The following is a 20,373-nucleotide window of genomic DNA, read 5'->3' on the forward strand; positions in this document are numbered from 1 at the left end:
CACACTTAGAAATGTACTTAAGCCTACCAAGAAATGAATAGTATTTAACATCTTAAGAATGGGAAATCCTAGTGGTAAGTGGCTGACAGTGAGTGGGAAAACATAAATTTTAATAAGTCAATTTATAAATGTGACCAAAAATTAAATGTAGATATATAAATCATTCTTTAAGGAGGAGATGGAACAATTTAAATAATGATTTAACCTTACCATTATCAGAAATTCAAGATTATATTAACAGTCTAGGAAGGGAAGGGTTAATATAAATAAATTAGTCTCAATCTTCATTACATATGGAGAAGAGGTAGTCAGGATCTCATTCTTGATTTTGACCATTTAAGACAACTAGTTTAAAGCACACATTTCTCTTGCCATTACCTGATTTTTGACACTCAGAAGGGATGGACTACATAAAAATCTAGTCTTTAGCATGTTTGCTAAAGGGTTCTTTCTCCTACTTACAGAGGAGAACTCTTGGAACTCCATGGAAGACTGCAGGGGAGAATAAAAGGATGTAGTATCAGACAAGCAATGACTGATGTTTCATCAGAGAAGGCAGAGGTGGGTCATTAATTGTTTTCTCTCTTCCAGCCCTATCTGGCACACCACATGTTTGATTAGTTGATAGTAATTAATCTCGGTAACAGAAACTTCCAGTCTTTGTTTTTGCACTTCTTGTTTTTTTTCTTTTAAATCACAGCAAGTTGTGAAACCCTGATTGGAATTATAGCACTTGAGCCATGTAAAACAGTTCTTATTAAATAATTTTAAGCTGGAGAGTGGTATAATCACACTTATGTTGTAACCCTGGCAGCAGAGTACAATAGATTGTGGAGGAGAAAACTTAAGGCAAAGAGACAAGTTAATAAGCTACAATAGCCATGAAACAATATGGACCCAAACTAGAGTTGTGACAGTGGGAGTAGAGAGCAGGGGACAATTCTGAAATGTAGTAGTTAAGGTGAATTTGGTTCACTCAAGGAAAGAACATCTGTCAGGTACAACGATAGCAATTCAGTGGGCAGGAGCCTGTCTGGAAAAAAATTAATCCAGATCTGAATTAGCAGGACATCAAGCATCTAGGGGAGAATCAGATTATAAAAAGTGCTTTCATATTATTTATCTCATTTAAATCTCTCAAAAGCTTTTTGAAGTGGCTATTATTTCTATTTAACTGCTACATAGATTCTGTTCATAGAGGTTAAGTGACTCATTCCAAATTAGACAGGTGGCAAGAGGCAGGACTAAAACTCAGGTCTTCTGCTTTGAGGTTGAATTTTTTTTCACTGCACCATAATGTAGCAAAGCATAAATTTTATATTTACCATTGATACAGACTAAATGGCTATATTTTGCTCAGAAGATCAAAGGATCAATAAGAAATCCAAGAAATGGGGGCCGGCCTGGTGGCATAGCGGTTAAGCGTGCGCGCTCCACTTCCACGGCCTGAGGGTTCACAGATTTGGATCCCGGGAGTGCACCAACACACCACTTGACGCCATGCTATGGCAACGTCCATGTAAAGTAGAGGAAGATGGGCATGGATGTTAGCCTCGGCCAATCTTCCTCAGCAAAAAGAGGAGGATTGGCATTGATGTTAGCTCAGGGCTGATCTTCCTCACAAAAAAAAAAAAAAAAAGAAATCCAGGAAATGAATCAGAAGAGTGAGGACTTACATTGAAATCCCAGCTCATGAAGAATGAAGAGAATTACTGACACAACCTTTGGTTTCGGTTAGACTGTCACATGAACATTATAATTACTGGGATTCAGGAGATAGACAATATGGATATTTATGATCCAGCTGCAAATAAAGGCCTTGCTGCCCATACAAAGCAGTTGATTCTTTGTTCGATGCAAACACAATGTACGTCTGGAAAACACTTGCCATGTCGATATAATTTTAAATTGTCAAGCTTTTTTGGAATACATTCATGGAGCACATTAAATCGGCTATTGCTTTGGGAGATATAATTTTATATGTTACACTGCTCTACTGAAATGCCATACTGCATTTCTCAGCAGTCTTCATTGGCTAATAATTCAATTACAAACACAGTTCATTATTTTCATGTTAGACTAGAAAGCCTTTTGCGCTGGCTTGAGCTATCTCCCCAGAGCAAATGGGGCAGTTTACAAAAGGCCAAACCACAGGGTGGAGCATTGAGAGTATGAAGCATCATATAAAATTTAACCATAGTAAATGGAAATCCGCCTTACAGCAAGCTGCTTATCTACAGCTCAGGGCAGCTAAACTTCTAAGATAAAGGCTGGTGCATGACACTGGGAGGGGCTCATGTATTCTCCTTTCCTCTACTTCTTCACTTTGTTTTATAATGTATTACCTTTAGTGCATGTCCTTTCCTTAGTTTTTCCCCTGTCCCCCAGTGAGCAAATTTGCTCTAATACCATGAGTCCTTCCTTGAGTCTTTTCATGGATCCTGGGCCTGTTCTTTTCTGGGCTCAGCTGAAACCATGTGCTTCTATTTCGTTTCTTTTGTACTGTATGATCTTTATGAAGGGGGTTATAAGAAGTCAGACAGGGATATACATGATGAAGTATCTACTGATGGACAGCATCATAAATAGGCAGATAAGAACCACTCACTTGTACGGGCACAAGCAATTTTTGCCCATACAAGGGCAAAAATCTTAATTAAGAATTAGATTAATTAGAATTAATAATTGTTAATAAGAATTAAATTCTAAATTCTTGATTCTTGATGAAATTTCTTCTGATCAATCAGTTGAATGGTTTCCCTCTGCATTTCAAATCTCTGAGCATCATGGTATTCATCATCATGGTATTTTACCGACATGCATGGAAAATGAAATTGCTCAGATTAGTCCCGTTATGGTCACGTGGCATTGAATTTCAGGTGTTAAACAAAAGATGTCTTCTACCAAACATCACAATTCTAAGGCTATCTGGTCCAGCAAATCTTGACAAAGTCTTAATTTACTATTTAGTAATTTTTTACTGTTTACTAATTTACTATTAATATTTCCATTTTATTCTAAATTAAGTTCATTTTCTTTTCTTTTTTTAAAAATTTTTATTGAATTTAAACCAAAAAAAAAAAAGTTCATCCAGTTAATTTTCTCAATTTTTCACATGTACTCAATCTTAGGAATACATAAGACCGATATTAAAGTCCCCCAGAAATGTAAAAGCATTTCTGGTTTTATTTTGATAATTACGTTATAGTTCGTTTTATCTGGAATAATGACTTCTTGAAAGCTGTATAGGCTGTTACATACATAATTTAAATATTTCGTAAAGGAAAAGTTAATTTTTTAATATTTGGTATAATATCATTATAACAGAAAATTTGACTAATTTTTCTGTTAGTCAAATTGTTAACTTAAAATGACATTAATCTTTTAATGTCAATGGGTTATTTTTCTTTACTAGAATCACTTTAAAAAAAAGATTAAATCCTCTTAAAAAAACAGTAAATGTAAGAAATAGAATCAAAACTATTTGGCAGCGCAGTTTTAAACAATTCTCTTTTTCTTTCTATTATAAGCAGTCACCGTGTTTCACCATTTTTCCAATTTACCCCTCTGTTCATTCAGCATTATCTAAATACTGCCACCCCCTCTCTCACTTGATTTCCACAATGTTCTCCCAGAAAAAGAGAAGTCAGGATTCAGTAACAAGTTGCCTCAAAGCAGTTATCTCCTTAATAATGCAGCCAGAATGACAGTGGGAGGATGTATTGAAAAGAGTGCTACACGGGGACCCTTAAAATCTGACTCTAGTCACCAGTAAGCTTAATAAACTTGGCCTCAGTTTCTTCATTTGTAAAGTGAGAATAGTTTTATGTTATCTCCAATGCCCCCAAATCTATAAAATACTAAGTATAAAAAAATAACTACCTTAAACACAAATCATCAACAAATTAAATTAAATCAATATTGATGCAAGACACTAAAACTGAAAGTTGGTTAAAGAAACAATTCCTTGACTTTCAGAATTAGATATTCTTAATCAGCCACTTTTACTATCTCAACACCTATTTAAACTTGTTTATTTGGTAATTATTAGAATACTTTGAAAATAAATTTGACAAAGTCATGCCATTTTATATATGTTAAAATATAATTTACTTTATTTTTAAAATCAAGTTAAGGTCTTCTAAGAGCTGAAGTAGTTCTAGTTGTTTGTCCTTTTGAAAACTAAATCATATATTTGAATCCCCTACAATTTATTTTCTATAATAAGAGTGGTCTGAAAGAATCACCATGGCTTTCAGAATAGCCTAATTTGGACCAATGAGATTCTCTAATTTTTGTTGTATTTAGTAGCTCCATATTAATATACACTTATTAAAATTATATTTTGTATTATTGATATAATAAATATATTCTATTGGCATTGTGATTTTCCTATTTGAAGATACTATCCTTAGTCTTAAAATGTAAAAAAATCACGATCTTTGTTAACTGCAATACTGAGTAGGTTTCTCCCATCAGACCATGAGACAGAATAAGTTCTTGATGAACTCTCTTCTAAACCAGGAAGTTAGGCAAGCTCTAAGCCATCCTCCAGAAATTACTTGATCTAGAATTCCCAAAACTTCCAAATGAAACTAGGAAAACAGCCTTCGTTCCTAAAGAATACTCCAGATTCTTAGAATTTACATATACAAAGACCATAGGTGCAGAGCAGGCTGCCAGAGGCCTAAAAACTGGGACTAATTTAAAAAAATATGTATGACAATTGAATTTGAAACTTGTTATGGCATGACAGATTATTATTACTGTTAGCATTGGAAAAGGAATTCAAAACTCTGATCATCCTCAAATATTGGAAAGGGATATTCTCTGATCAATTTCCTCAGAAATATTACTTTAAACTTTTTCTTCCCTCCATTGAACCCATGCCCTCTTTCGTAGTAATTTAAGACTTTTTCCCTTCTCAAATTAACATATATACAGGAGGAAACTAACACTTTTCAGTCAAGATTCATGTTTGTTATACTTTACAAGTAAGGCATAAAGAAACAGAATTTTAGTATATTTCCTCCAAGGATAATAAACTGTATTCATTGTTGTTTAACAACTTGGAAAATAAAGGACGTTTTAAAGGTAGGACTGAACTTCTTATCAATAAAAAATTTCATTTAATAAAGACAAACTATGCAATACATGCATGCTCATCTAGCAAAAAAAAAAAAAAAAAAGATAGGAACAATTTATTGATGAAGTGAACGAATAGAATACAAAATATATAAATTGCCCTTACCTTTGGAACTGAGATTATAAATTCTTTTCATAGTCAACTAAGGTGTGATTAACATTTAAGTACAAAGGTTATTTAACATTTAAACACAAAGGTTTCTTCATGAGTTATTTTGGATTTATAGGATCCCTCTTACCAGGGTTCCTTTTGAAGCTGTGTTTTATGAAAGATGAGATGTTCAAGCACCTTATTCAACTGAGGACTATTCTTCTGAACACAAGACCAGACAGCAACACAGTGCCAGAGCAGGTGGTTAACGTCATATCCTCCCTGATTAAATTGCAAATGTTCCTGGAATTAAAATATAAAAACATATTTGGGAAAGAGTTCTTTGACTTGAAAAAACATGAAAATAAATTTTAAATATACAAATGAAAATGCATATTTTGTTACACTTCATGTTACACCAAGCAGAGCAATTTACTCAAGTATTTTCTGTAAGTATATATAGTTAACCTGAACCTTAATATCTTAATATATTTTCACATGGGTCCCTTGTGTTTAATGACATCAGTTCTACACTGTAACAAAACTCCTGTATCCTCTAAGGGACAACTATTAGATACAATTGTGCTTCTTAGACCCTATACGACTTAGTTCTCCCTGACACCGGAGGCGGAGAGAACAGGAGAAAGTTTGAACAATGACCAAACAGTAAATTAGATTTTAAAATGTGGATTTCCACTTTAAGGACCAAAATATATGCCCAGCTGGACATGGTCAATGTCCGCTAAGTAACTATCTTAAAAGCCTACAAATTCAGAAAACAAATAGCTGCTATTTGTTTGTTTTTCTTAGAGTGCTTACTAACAGTTTCATATATTTAATTGGTCTACTAAAGTAATTGGTATAAAGGAACCTGATTTTATTGTTAGACAATGAAAACAGCACTCTCGAATTGTCAACAGTAAAAATTCAAATACATGTCCTGTGACATGTACTCAAATTGCTAACTTACATGATATTTTATTGTTTTATGCTCAAAAGAGACTCCAAAGGGCTTTATAATTCCCATTTATTATATAAAACAACATCAGGACTACAATTTAAAGATTATTTTCATGTTGAATCCTCTTAAGATAGAAGGCCAGAGTTTCATACATAAATTTTAGACTAAGACATTGTAAGTTTCTAGTAAACTGTTTAGTTAAGTCTGACAGATGTGCATTGATCTACTTTATGTCAGGAACATAGCTAGACTCTGGAGATAAAGGCATGAGTAAGATGAAGTCTCTGCACAAGGCTACTGACTCTGGGGAACAATATTTCAGAAAAGCAAATGGAAACAAGTCAGTGTTTAGAATGTTAGAATAGGGCCGGCCCCGTGTCTTAGCAGTTAAGTGCGCACACTCCGCTGCTGGCAGCCCGGGTTCGGATCCCGGGGGCGCACCGATGCACCGTTTCTCTGCCCATGCTGAGGCCACGTCCCACATATAGCAACTAGAAGGATGTGCAACTATGATGTACAACTATCTACTGGGGCTTTGGGGGAAAAAAATAAATAAATAAAATTAAAAAAAAAAAAGAATGTTAGAATATTCGATAGAAAAGCTTTATTCTAAAATAATGTAAGGCATCAGACTAAGATGTGCTGACTTCAGTAAATGCACATATTTTATCCAAATAACTCAATTTTCTGCTTTGTGGTAGAGCTCACCCAAAAAGTAGAACTCATATAAATGAAATTCTTTTCTTAAATTGCTCTAGAAGTCTCAGCCTGGATGCCTGACAGCCTCACGTTGCTAATTTATTCTGAATAAATATGTAAATAGATATGTTTTGAAACTTCTGGATGGCTTGACTAATTTAAAACAATCAATATTTTTTGTTTTTTTAAATCATGTACATTGCATGGCTACGTAGACTATTCAGTTAGGTCAAAAATTCTTGTTAACAATCTCATGCACCATCACCAGAGAAAATTCCTGAATGCACTTGGTAAAGAAATGATCAGGATTTAGACAGTGAACAAGATTTAAGTTTTATTTTCAATTTTATATGATACCATTTCTACTCATCATTGAGAGAGACAAAAAACGCAGCCTCTGATTTCTGGAACTGATTTGACATCAATATTATTACAAGCCAGGCTGACACTCACAGCCAGGTCACTTTGTTCTCCTGCTGGATATCACAGAACATCAACCTCAGCCAATATTACTCTGAGACCACGATAAATAAATAAACAAAGCCGCTTGATAATTTTTTCTAACGCAGACAAAAAGTCACTGTGCCACCTACAAAACACCCAATCAGAATTGCCATTCCTTTCTGACAGTAGCAAATCTAGAGAGAACTCCTGCTTCTATAGAGCCTCCCCCAAATCACCCAAAGTCCAAATCCTACAATAGATTCATTCCAACACCCTCTAACTGAAACATCCCAGGTTCCTTAGGTGTGTATTCTTTCGCTGCAACAAATAATAAAACCAATTTGCTTAAATGCATGTGTGCTCCTGGTGGCCTTTGGCTGAAGGGCATTGGCATTATTAAGGGCAAATGACACTGCCACACCTGTGAATTTTCAAGATAAGTGAGGCTTATCACTTATCCTCACGCATTTTATATATTTCAAGCATTTGCGTGGAAATCTTGCTAAAGTTTCTTCCCTGCTTCTTTTTTCAAAAGAAAAAATATATTTGCAAACTTGAATGAATTAATGTAATAATGATGATTATGTGATTTAATACAATCATCTTGTACATCCTGGGTGTGGGAGACCAAGAGGAAACAATGCTCTGAGAGGCATTCGGCAGTGTAGAGTTCTTTGCCTTTACGCTATATCAGTCCCACTCAGGGTGTGGTTGGCAGATAAGTGCTATCTGCAAACTGCTAACTCTAGTACAGAAATAAGGAATAAATATTTAGAAACTTTTATAACGATATGATAGAGTTAATTTTCTGTATCTTAAGTCTAATAACAAAAAATTAATGCTTGTATTTTTATGTCTTTTTGTTTTATTTTCAGTAATTCATTATTATTGTAGTTCACAAAATTATCAGTCTGTGACAGTTTGGAAATTAAAAAAAAAAGTTTAGAGGTATCTTTTACCACAGATAGTTTGAAAAGCACTGAGCACTCCATTAAAGGACTCCCGGAGAATTTTTTTACTTTTTTCCCCTTCCCTTCCCCCCTCCTTTCCCCTCTCTCTTCCTTCCTTCCTTTTTTTTCCTTTATGACCACTTCCTATACTTTCTTCATCTCCCCCCTTGCTGTCCAGCTTTGGGCTATGTTGGTTTGCAAATTGGCCGCTGTACACAGAAGGCAAGGAGAGACCCAAGACAGAGGCAGACTACTCCAGATTGGTAGGTGTCAGGTTTAATGAGCAAAAGAACTTACTTACAAGGCTTGTCTTGGGTAGCCACAAGATGAGTAGATCTCTACACCCATCCACCGGAATCTCAAAAGTTTATTTATATAGAGGCCTTAACTGGGTTCGGTCATGTGTACTGTCCAGACAGTCTCAACAACACATTACTATCTCAAGGCTGCATCTTTGAGAACAACTCTGGCTGTGGGAATGGTGGGCAGAGCGTACCTTCCAAAGACAGGGGAGAGGGTAAGGAGCTTCCTATTGCCAGGGTCCAGTCTACGGGTCAACCGACAGTCATGTCCTCTGGATTACCTTCTCCAACAGACTATCAGTTGCAGCTCGTACAATGCCTACTTTGAGAAGCCCACCTACAAAAGTGTTGTTAATCTACTGTTGGCTGAGAATTCAGATAACCACATCAGCTTGAATTTTATGCAGCTTTGACTGACCAGGGTCTCTTTTATAACAGAAATAAGCTTTGAAGCACTGGTTCTATTTTGGCTCCTCAGAGACAGCTTTTTGAGATTCATCCTTGTTTTCAGTCATTTTGGGGATGGTGGACATTGTGAAAGGACCTCTCAATACAATTATGTTACTTGGATAACAGGACAGGAATCATAAGATAACGCTCCTAACTTTAAGAACCTGTGTCTCAGGCTAACCCAATTCCTAATAACCATTTACAATTACAGTACAGCACAAAATGTCGCAAAGTGAGATAATGCCTTTGACCTACCAAGTACTTAAATCATTAGAAGATGAAATTGGCAATCATATTTGAATGTAAGCTCTATGTGGTTCCTAGTTTTCTGAAAACTGTTGTACTTTAGGACAGATGCAACTATTTTGTAAAGGGTCTCAATTTTAGTTGAGTTTGAATCTACCTTCTCTAAAGAACTGCATCATTATTATCATGTGACAACCGTGCTTAGCAAATTCAGCTTTGCTAGTAAGCAAAGGACAGAGTGGAAAACTCAAGCCAGTGTTCTGGCTCTTACAATCCATGGAGCTAATTAAAGTGTACCATTTGTCAAAGTCAATGGAAATCCTGTGTCCGGATCAGCTTAAAACGACATTAAAAGGAGAAATGAGTTCCATCAGCAGGGAAAGGAAATTTCCTATTCTTAAATAGAGCCGACACCCACCTTGTGTGTATTCTAATGTTTATATCCTACAGAATCCTTTTTTTCCAGCAATTTTATAGCAACACTTTGAAAACAAATTAAATAACTATGCTTGTATTCCAATGTTTATAAATATATTAAAAAGAAAATATTTTACAGTAGCCAAAATATGCTGTCCTGTATTGGAGGATAAGGGCTGTAGGAATAAATCCACAAATCCTCTCCTATAGCACACTAATGATAAAGAAGAGAGAGAGGATTAACACAAATGTATCTTTTATCTTCCCACTTTTTTCTCTTTTTTCCCCTTTCTCCCTCCATAAGGTGAGAGAGATGGGTATTGAACGGGTAAATACTCAACTGAACTGGAGAGGCTGGCTTAGATTACGTTCCACTGGAGAAATTGGGCTGAAACTGGGGAACGTTAAAACATGCCATCAAACGCTGAATCAGTTAGCTGAATCAGCAATTTTAGCAGTGCTGTGGCTACAATTGCCTTTATGTTCTTTATATTATGAGGTAATGGGAGGAGAAAAAGGAGGACAATAAATCCGATAGGCTAAAATCTGTTATAGTCCCCTTACAGAATCGCACGTACAGAGCTGAAAGAGAATACAGCAAAGATTGAAATATGTCCTTTGTTCACCAAGGCACCGAGACTTGGTGATGTGTGCCACTCTAAGCAGATACATTCTTCTCATGTGTTGACATTTTTGCCCCTTCCAGTTCAGGCCAAAGGGTACAGCAGTAAGTTTCCATTTCCTTGTTGTGAATCTTCACCAAGAGTGACAAAAACAGATTGATTTTTAAAGAGAAGCAGAAGCAACATCGAAGGTTGTCTGCCTCATAACCAGAACACTCATGTCATCAAGATTTCATGGTATCTTATTTGTTTAAAAGAAAAACACTCAAATCACTACATTAAGCACAATTAACTACATAGTTAAGCACAATTATTTAGTCGGCATAATCATGTCCTTAGATGATGATTATTATATTTAACTGCCTAAGTTAAAGCGAGTTCCTAAATATATATTTCAATAATCATTATTTACATTTGTATGGCACTTAATCATTTATAAGGCACATAGCTTTTTTGCAATCTTCACAGCAACCTTGTAGATTAGTTACGATAAATACAAGGAAGGTGATGGCGATGATGATGATGACGATGACGACGATGAGGATGATGATTTTATTTTAAAGCTAAGCAAATGGGGACTTGGAGAGCTTAATGGACCTTCCCTGGATCACACAGTCGGGTGGTGAGCAGGTCTTTGCTCCTTATGATCAATGTTCTTTCTGTCGCTCGGTATCTTAGATTATATAATTATTGTTAAAATATTTTTTTGTGTGTGTGTGTGAGGAAAATCAGCCCTGAGCTAACATTTGTTGCCAATCCTCCTCTTTTTGCTGAGGAAGACTGGCCCTGGGCTAACATCCATGCCCATCTTGCTCTACTTTATATGGGATGCTGCCACAGCACGGCTTGATAAGCGGTGAGTGGGTCCAGGCCCAGGATCCAAACCTGCAAACCCCGGGCCGCAGAAGCTGAGCACGAGAACTTAACCGCCGTGCCTCTGGGCCAGCCCCAAAATATTTTAAACTTATAAACAAGATTCCTTTTATGCATGAGGCAATTTGTGTTCATTAGCAATTGTACCAAAAGGTTCAAATTACTTAGCATATGTCACTCTTTATACAAAATGGTTCACCAAGTAATGAGCCAAAGACAAAACACTAAAGCCTAAACAGACTACAACTAGATGTGATTAAATGTTTTTCCTTATATACTTAAATTTTAGTTAGTTTTAGAAAGGGCCAAACGGAAGCATGAGGGAACTGTGAGGCAACTCACAGATAAAACCATTTAAAAGAGAATCTTCCTTAAAATTCCTTAGTTGTTTCAACTTGCATTATGTTGAACATATTTTTTTCTTTTTTAAGAAATTACTAGAAAAACAAATTTTCTATTTGTAAACTATAAAATAATAATTATGTATGACAAAAAATAAAAGAATCAAGGTTTCGAAGTGTTCCTTGCTTTCTTTTGAATTATATGTGGGAAAAGGAAATAAAGAAATTATGAACTCCATAGATGGGAGTTTGTCTTTTGAAGTTCATCAGCCTTCAAAGTATATGAACAATTATATGGCTCAGTGTAGTTCTGTTTGCATAATAAATAGTTTATTACATACCAAGGAATTATATAATTGGGACAGAGAGTTTTCTCTAATGTTGATCACTAATACCTGAGTTAGAAATTAAAAGATTTTTCATGTACTAGGGATTATTTTAATTCCTTAATTTTGAACCATTCAAAAAATTTTTGGTTAATTTTAATAGCATAATTAATGTTACTACATATGAATTATGGAAGCATAAAAATATTACACTTGCTCTCATTAATAGCCTGCACTTTACACACTTTCCCTTTAATAAAAATGTAATATCTTAAAACGTTCATTTATAAGTCAATCTAAACTATATTGCAATTTTCAATTAAATAGCTGAGATGAATCTATAAGGAAGAAGGTATTACGGCATTACTCGATTTAAAACAGTAGTGGTGCATATTGATGCCCCACTACTAATCCTATTAACTACTGCCCAGGGAATGTGCATATGGTTGCATGAATTTAGTGTCTTTACTCTGACTCCTCCTCCCAACTAAACTCGACTTCAGCAATGTTACTGAATTGGCAAGCACAATTATTTAATCAGAGTAATCTCATCTCAGTCACCATGCACTAGGATGTACTCACCATATCAGAATCTATGTTCTCATATCTATTCTTGTCTTCCACAGGGCCAAAAATTGATTCAGAAAGGAATTCTCTTTCACATATAATTTCCATGGTTTTCAGAATGAATCGCGTATTTGAAAAGATGTTTGGATACTTGTAATATAATTCTCCAGAGAAAGAAAGTGCTATTGTAAGAAAAATAATTTGTGAGAAATATTTCATTAATATCTTGCATTGTGCATCGTCTGTCTTCTAGTTAAAATATAATTAAATTCAGTACTGAGATGCTGAAACTCCTGTGCATGTCCCCATCTATTCAAGATTTATAATGTTATGTTGACCCCTGGTGGTATGACAGAAAACTACAAGGTAAATAATTCATACATAAGAGTTGATATAATTCAGAACAGCAATTGCATAATGGTTGAATGCTCAATTAAGTATAGGTACTGCACCACAATGCTTGGGAACTTCCAGCTGAAAATAAATCAAGTTATAATAGATACTCTATTTATAATGGATACTTTGAAACTGTAATCCTACAAACAAATCAATGTCATTGTTTTTAATCTAACATTCTCTAATTTTATTCCTTTTCAATATCTTGTTATTGATTTTTAAAAGTATATATTTTAAGTATAGCAACAATTATGTCATTCAACATAAGACTATGTGATATTTAACAGAACCATCTTTGTGCTGTCCTTTTTATAAACTTTTAGACAATCTTTGAGTTTCAGTCATCAACATAGTGGAAAATTAGTAATAACCACTTTTCTACTGGATGGCTATATGGTTAGGTAGCAGCTGCTAATAGTGCAGCAAGAATCAGCCTGTTGCTGAAGACAGAGATGTAGTCTAAGAAAGGCTCTACTTAACAGTATTTGATAAGAAGGCAAAATCTGGGGATTTTATCCCAATATGAAACAAAGATATTGGTTTTCTTGGGACATATCCACAATAACAAGCTAATGTGAGAACGTGAGGTTTTACTCAAATAATTTTTCCAAATTTATTTGCCACCATCATCTGAATATTTGATGAGTCACTATGCTGAACACCGAGGAGTTAAAAAGAGGATGTATAATGTAATAAAGAAATCAAAACAAGTGATAACGATAGACATGAATTCTTATTCTGCCAGTCTGGAGCCTCGTCTTGGTTTCATACCCTATCAGAACTTGTAGCAGCGGTGCAGTGGTGTAGAAGTGTTAGTCTCCACAACACTTCCACTATTACCTTCTATTGCCTTCTCCATAACCTTTTCCATCAAATATTATTCCCTATCTTATATCTTGAATCACGTCATCTCTTATCCTACAACACTAATCTTCTCTTCTTTTGACCTGTTTTTTTCATCCAAACTATTGACATTTCTCCTTTTCTTTATAGCTAAGCTTTTTGAAATAGTTCTCCATCTCTGTCTTATGCTTATTTATTTATTTATTTATTTTTGTGAGGAAGATCAGCCCTGAACTAACATCCATGCTAATCCTCCTCTTTTTGCTGAGGAAGACTGGCTCTGAGCTAACAACATCTATTGCCAATCCTCCTCCTTTTTTTTTACCCCCAAAGCCCCAGTAGATAGTTGTATGTCATAGTTGCACATCCTTCTAGTTGCTGTATGTGGAACGCGGCCTCAGCATGGCCGGAGAAGCGGTGCGTCGGTGCGCGCCCAGGATCCGAACTCGGGCCGCCAGCAGCGGAGCGCGCGCACTTAACCGCTAAGCCACGGAGCCGGCCCTGTCTTATGCTTAAATTTTCCCTTCATTCTTTGTTTACCTCCAATCTGAATTTTGCTTCCACTTCTCCACTGGGATGCTCCCAGGATCAATAATGACTTTCTGATTGCAGAAACCCATCATCACTTTCAGACTTTCTACTATTTAATACTTCTACAGCTCTTGATAATGTTGATCTTTTTGAACGTCATCACTCTTTCCTATTTCCCTTAACTCTCCTTTACTGAAGCCTGTTACTCCAATAATCTATTAAATGTTTATGTTCCCCAAGACTCTATTCTTAGAATTAATTTCTCCCTACCACCACCTCCCACCCCCGGTTATCTCAGCCACATTAACATGGATGACTGTCAAATCATCCATGTTAATATCCAAAAATAACTGAATCTCAGGCTTCACTTATTTTCCTAGTTCCAAACCTAAGCTTCCAACTACTCTCTGGGTATGTATACCTGAGTGACTTTAAAATTCAATGTGTCCAAAGTTTCTCCAAAATTCTCTCAGTTTAGAGCACCGTTATCTTGACCCTATTAGCCAATATGTAAAATTTAAGATTCCTCCTGAATTCCTCACTTTTCTTTACATATTAGCATAGATCCAACTGATCACTGAGTCCAGTGTCTTTTATCTCCTAAACATTTTCCAAAACTATTTTACTCTATCTCATTCCCACTTTAATAGTTCATATCTTCAACATCTCTTGCCTATGCTAATATCATAGCTAACTGACCCCCTGCATCTACTCTCTCCTTACTCCAGCCCAGCAGCTATACTGCCACTAGTGCCACCTTGCAAAAACATGAATTCAACTTTCTTGAAATCCAGAGAGGCAAATACTATTACAGATGAGGAAACTGAGTCACAAACAAGGTCAGACACTTAGTTAAGCAGGAGAGTTAACAGTAAAATCCACGCAGTCTGGCCCAGAAGCCATGTTCTTCAATCATGTTCCTATTATCTTTCATGAAAAATAAAATACAGCTTATGGTCTTTATAGTGATAGTTGGAGCTTCTCAAAATATAACATAAAGCATTTATAAGTGTAGAAAATACAAGATAGTCTACCGTATAAATATGGTTGAAGTCTAAGTAAATGTTGTTTAAAACTTTCTAGGTGACCATGAAGGAAATATATAAAAAGTCGTAAGAAGACCAAATAGCCAATCTGTCAAAAGAGAAGAGAAAAGCATTTTTGAGTTACATCGATAAGTGTTTAAAAACCATAAGGAAAAATAAACTATGTTGTTACAACATTTGCTTTTGATCAAATAATTTCAAACTCACTTGAGATTATGTGCTTTTGAAATAACTTTAAAACATTTCTATCTAGGTTGAAATACTGGTTCAGCCAAAAAACTTTCATAAATTATCTCTACATTACATATAATGACCAATACTGAATGCTATTTTGTTCTGTCCTTTAGAACAGTATTTTTCAAATTGCAAGTCATGCCCCTTAAGTGAGTCATGAAATCAACTGAGAGGGGATTTTTAAATAAAATACAAGAGAAGAGAAAATATCATAAAACATTGCACAGTTCCTTGTTTCAGTATATAAATGAGTATGTATTATGTGTGTGCTGGAATTCAATGCAATAGATATTTCTTCCAATGAGTCTCAGTGAAAATAGTTTGAAAAACATTGCTTTAGATAGTTTTGAGAAATATTCTGCCTGTGCATAGTATGCTGTACTAAGATCCCCATTCCCTCATGAAAAAAAAAAAAAAAGACCACCACACAATGTCATTACTAAATAAACTCTGTAATATCTTACTTTTGTAAAGTTTAAAATAGATGTATAGCTAAAACCGTTTATTTTACATAGACCACAGAAAATGGAAAATCTTCAAAAATATATGATATACAAGATTTCACAGAAAATGAGAAAAAACTCCACAAACTATAGAAATAAATGGAACACAGCGCCTAAGTTGCTAAATCATAAGATTATGGAGAAGAACCAAATAATAATAACTACCACTATATCACTATCAAGATATATATGCAAATCCTCTTAACGACAATGTTAATCTATTATTAGATTATTAGATCTACATGTAAAAAAAGTAATATAACTAAAAAGATGATTCTACCAAGTCTCAGTGATTCACCCAAGCTCTTAAGCAAATAAGTGACATCACTGGACTTTGAAACCAGGACTGTGTGTACCGCACCAAAAGTCATGACCTTTCTATTATAGCAATGATTTCCAAATATTTTTATCACAAACTTCTATCAGTAAAATAAATTCTGGGAATACACCATCAATATTTGTAAATGTATCCTTAAATTATAAACATGTACCATTTATAGACTTAAAAAATAAATAAAAATAAAATGTTTATAAGGCATGCCCAAGGGTCTATCTCTTCATACAGACCACTTAGATATAGTACTGCACTTCTCTAAGAGATTGAAGTTAGACGAGAAGCAAGTGGAGATTGACAGACCATTTAAAAGAATATTGCAATATTCTAAGTGAGAATATGAAAGTTAGAAATGCCCATTGTTATAGAAAATGAAAGAAAAACTAGTCAGAAGGGAACAGTTTAGGATTAGCAGAGATGAATATTGAGAAAATGTTAATGTTCAAAAATTTAGTGTGGGACAAAATAGAGAAACATATGAGAAGCATATCAGTTTGACTAATTGCTCTATTGTATCCCAATTTGGTCATGAGTTTCACCTGACCCGGAAGCTAGCACTAATTATAACTAAGTTTGGAAAAATGGTTTTAAAAGCTTTCATTTGTAATACTCTGAAAGGCTAGATTTTTATTGAACAATCTACCTTTCTATATCTCTAAGGAACTCGGGGACTTTTCTGTGCATCTTTCCTCATGTCTCCTTTGTGTACATATTCTCTCTAGAGCTTGACAACTCAAGATTTGCCTCCTAGACTGAAACTCTGCTTGTCAATTTCTTTCTCTGCTCTCTCATCTTTCCTTCCTTTATTCTTTACCTTCTTCTTTCCTTCTCTATCTCTTCTTCTCTTCCCTTCTCTGACTCTATTACCTAACTGTGAAATAGAAACGCTGAATAATATTTGTTACGTGTTATATACTTTTTAGGGCATATCTTTTCTATTGTGGTAAAATATACATAACATAAAAGTTTGATTTTAATTATTTTTACATGTACAGTCAAGTGGCATAAAGTACATTCACAATGTTGTACAACCATCACTACTATCTCTTTCCAGAACTTTTTTCTTATGTGCTGTATTTTAATAGTTGGTTATGTGTTCCATGTGCTTCTATAGAAACCTGAAGAACACTGTTCATATTCCTATATAAAATATATTAAACTATTGTTGCTTACATGTTATTCTCTGCACTTCAGTAAGCAGACTTCAACAGTTAGGAAGATTCTGCACTCAGAGGTAAATAGAAAGGAAGGAATGCACACAAAATACGAAAGTAAATAATATTAGGGAATCAGATCTTTTTGGCTCTTCCCAACCCTCAGCTATATACTACTTTTTAAAGATAAACAAAATTGTGCATATGAAGATGGGCGATGCCTCCATGGCAATACTCTTCAATATAGCATTCTGTCAAAAAGAAAACATCAAAAGAGAGTTTTCCAACTGACTGTCAGATATACAATGAAAATTCTGCAATGGCAAAGAGGATAACTGAAATAGCTTCTTGCCTGAAATCAAAGGTACTTATAGAGCATGCTTATTTCCACTAGCTAATTTATATTATCTAGAACAATAAAGAGTAAGCTTTAAAATTAGTAAATCTGAGAGCCAAGGTAAACGTGTGGCATCATGGGTCAAAGAGTCCACTGGACTCTGGGTTTCAAAACCTTCTCTGCTGAGACCTTGGGTAATTCACTTAAACTCTCTATGCCTCGTAGTAAAATGGTGGATACTAATAGTGTCTACCTTTCAGGATTGTTGTGAGAATTAAATAAGTTAATATGTCTAATACATCTAAAGCACTAATCACTGTGCAAGCACATAATTAAGTGCTGTCTAAGTGTTTGCAATTGCTATATGAACCTGTGCAAATTGTCTAAACTTTCAGATAAGAAGATATAGGAATCTTTTAAAAATTAAATGATATGATGTATATAAATTATAAACAATGTGTGCAATGGCTAAAACTTTATTTTATAGCCACTTTTATTGCTGGCCAAAAGATAAAAGGCAAGAAATGGAAAAAGATCACTAAAGAAGATGAGAAAGAAAGAAGAGAAAAGACAGACTTGCTCTATGTTTTCCCATTCCATTCTTTTTCATTATAAAAGATATATTTATGGCTAGATATATAGATATCTATTACTATACAGATTTAAAAAGATATATATATAACTCTCCATAATAATTATATAAATATAATCTTTTATATATCTCCATAATGGACAGTTTGGGAAATACAGAAAAAAGAAAGAAGAAAAAGATCATCATAATCTTACCATCTAAACAGCCATTGGTAACACCTTATCTCTTTTTCTCCAGTCCTTCTTCTATGCAAAGCCTCAGTTCTTTGCATGTTCAGTTTCTCTTATGTGCTCTCTCTATCTTGTCTGGTCTCCATAAGTCTTTTACTCCCAAACATGCTAGAGAGGATCTAGGCTTAACTTCTAAGTACTGAAATACTGTGTCTTCCAAAAATGCCCTGACTGACACATGAATATTTTCATGCTTGGTTTCAAACAGTTCATAATCAAAATTGAATAAGAAAGAAGTACATTTTTGCAAATAATACCACACTTAATTTTAATTGTTACATATGTGTGTGTGTGTGTATATACACATATATTCTTTTTTTTTTTTTGTGAGGAAGATCAGCCCTGTGCTAACATCTGCCAATCCTCCTCTTTTTTTGCTGAAGAAGACTGGCCCTGGGCTAACATCCATGCCCATCTTCCTCCACTTTATATGGGATGCCGGCACAGCATGGTTTGCCAAGCGGTGTGTCGGTGCGTGCCCAGGATCTGAACCTGCGAACCCCGGGCTGCTGCAGTGGAGCCCGCACTTAACTGCTCTCGCCACCAAGCCAGCCCCTACACATATATTCTTAAAGAAATTCTTCCAGTATTTCTTTTCTTTCTTTGCAATAAAACCACTTGTTACGTTAAATTTCTTTGACTAATAATAAATTTTGAAGCAGGCAACCACGATCACCACAGGGAGAGGAACCATATGACTTTCAGGACCTTATAAAACATGAGCTACGTGAAGATAGTTTCCTATCCGATGGCTCTAAAATGACACAGAATACTGAGAGAGCAACTCATCTTCTCAAATTGAGCAATTATATAAGGTTATCTATGGTCATTTTTAAATGGAAAAGTGGCATTTAAAAATCCTTAAAATAGAAAGCAGAAAAGCTATTCATACTCAGATGTAAGTATAAACTTGATTTTTAATTAAATCTTATTTTCTTACACAGTTGTGAAGTTATATTTTCTCAAACCATCTCCATTTGGATATCAAGCAATAACGTATTCTCCACATTTAGAGAAGATTAAAATAAGCTACCTAATGAGAATATTTCATAATAAAACCAAATGGCCTGTTTAGATCCTAAAACAGATGTCATGTGGCTACGTGTAGTACATATAGCAATTAAAACACATTAAAAATATTTTAAAACATACCTTTGCCAGCTTTATTTCAACTGAATATAAGTACGTCTTTAGGAATGCATCACAACAGAGTCTATATAAAACTGATTCCGCAACAAAAAATAAGGCAGGCAGATGATCATAATCAAAAGAAGCATGGTCCAGGGAAGCATAAAGCATATTTAAAGCTTCTGAAATATTAAAAAGTAGAAACTCTATAATTTATAAATAAGGCTGATTTTCCACATGCTACAATTAAGTCTTGCAATTAACTATTTGCTCAGTCACCAAGACCAGATTGAGGTTTCAAAATAGTTCTTTCACACCCCTCCCATCAGGGGGTGAAGTCTATGCTCCCTTCCCCTTGAACCTGAGCAAGCCTTGTGACTGTTTCAACCAACAGAATGTGGCAGAAGTGACACTGCATGAGTTCCAAGGGGTGCTTTCTTCCCAGGCATGCCTTTTCTAAAAGCAGTTCAACAAAGAGTATTCCAAACAGACTTCTCTTTACATCTCTTCATCGGGACCAGGCCATGTGACCACCCCTAATCTAATCACTGACAAGTAAAGGGGAATCGCCACGATTAGTCTAGATCAATCGTGATGCAGCCCCTGAGGC

The 20,373-nt window shown here is 35.0% G+C and overlaps 1 protein-coding gene across 2 annotated transcripts in view; it reads right to left on the reverse strand.

Moving 5' to 3' along the window:
* The window catches only part of TMEM232 (transmembrane protein 232), a 185,775-nt gene that overhangs the window by 128,108 nt on the left and 37,294 nt on the right, over window positions 1-20,373 (reverse strand). For both annotated transcript variants that reach the window (XM_058538321.1, XM_058538327.1), the window contains 4 exons: window positions 19,788-19,945; window positions 15,240-15,339; window positions 12,451-12,617; window positions 5,385-5,539 (listed from right to left, as the gene is read on the reverse strand). In XM_058538321.1, coding sequence (XP_058394304.1) covers window positions 5,385-5,539; window positions 12,451-12,617; window positions 15,240-15,339; window positions 19,788-19,945 — 580 coding nt within the window. The remainder of the gene's footprint in view (window positions 1-5,384; window positions 5,540-12,450; window positions 12,618-15,239; window positions 15,340-19,787; window positions 19,946-20,373) is intronic.

The sequence above is a fragment of the Diceros bicornis genome, chromosome 1, assembly GCF_020826845.1.
Source record: "Diceros bicornis minor isolate mBicDic1 chromosome 1, mDicBic1.mat.cur, whole genome shotgun sequence".
NCBI classification, from domain to species: Eukaryota; Metazoa; Chordata; class Mammalia; order Perissodactyla; family Rhinocerotidae; genus Diceros; species Diceros bicornis.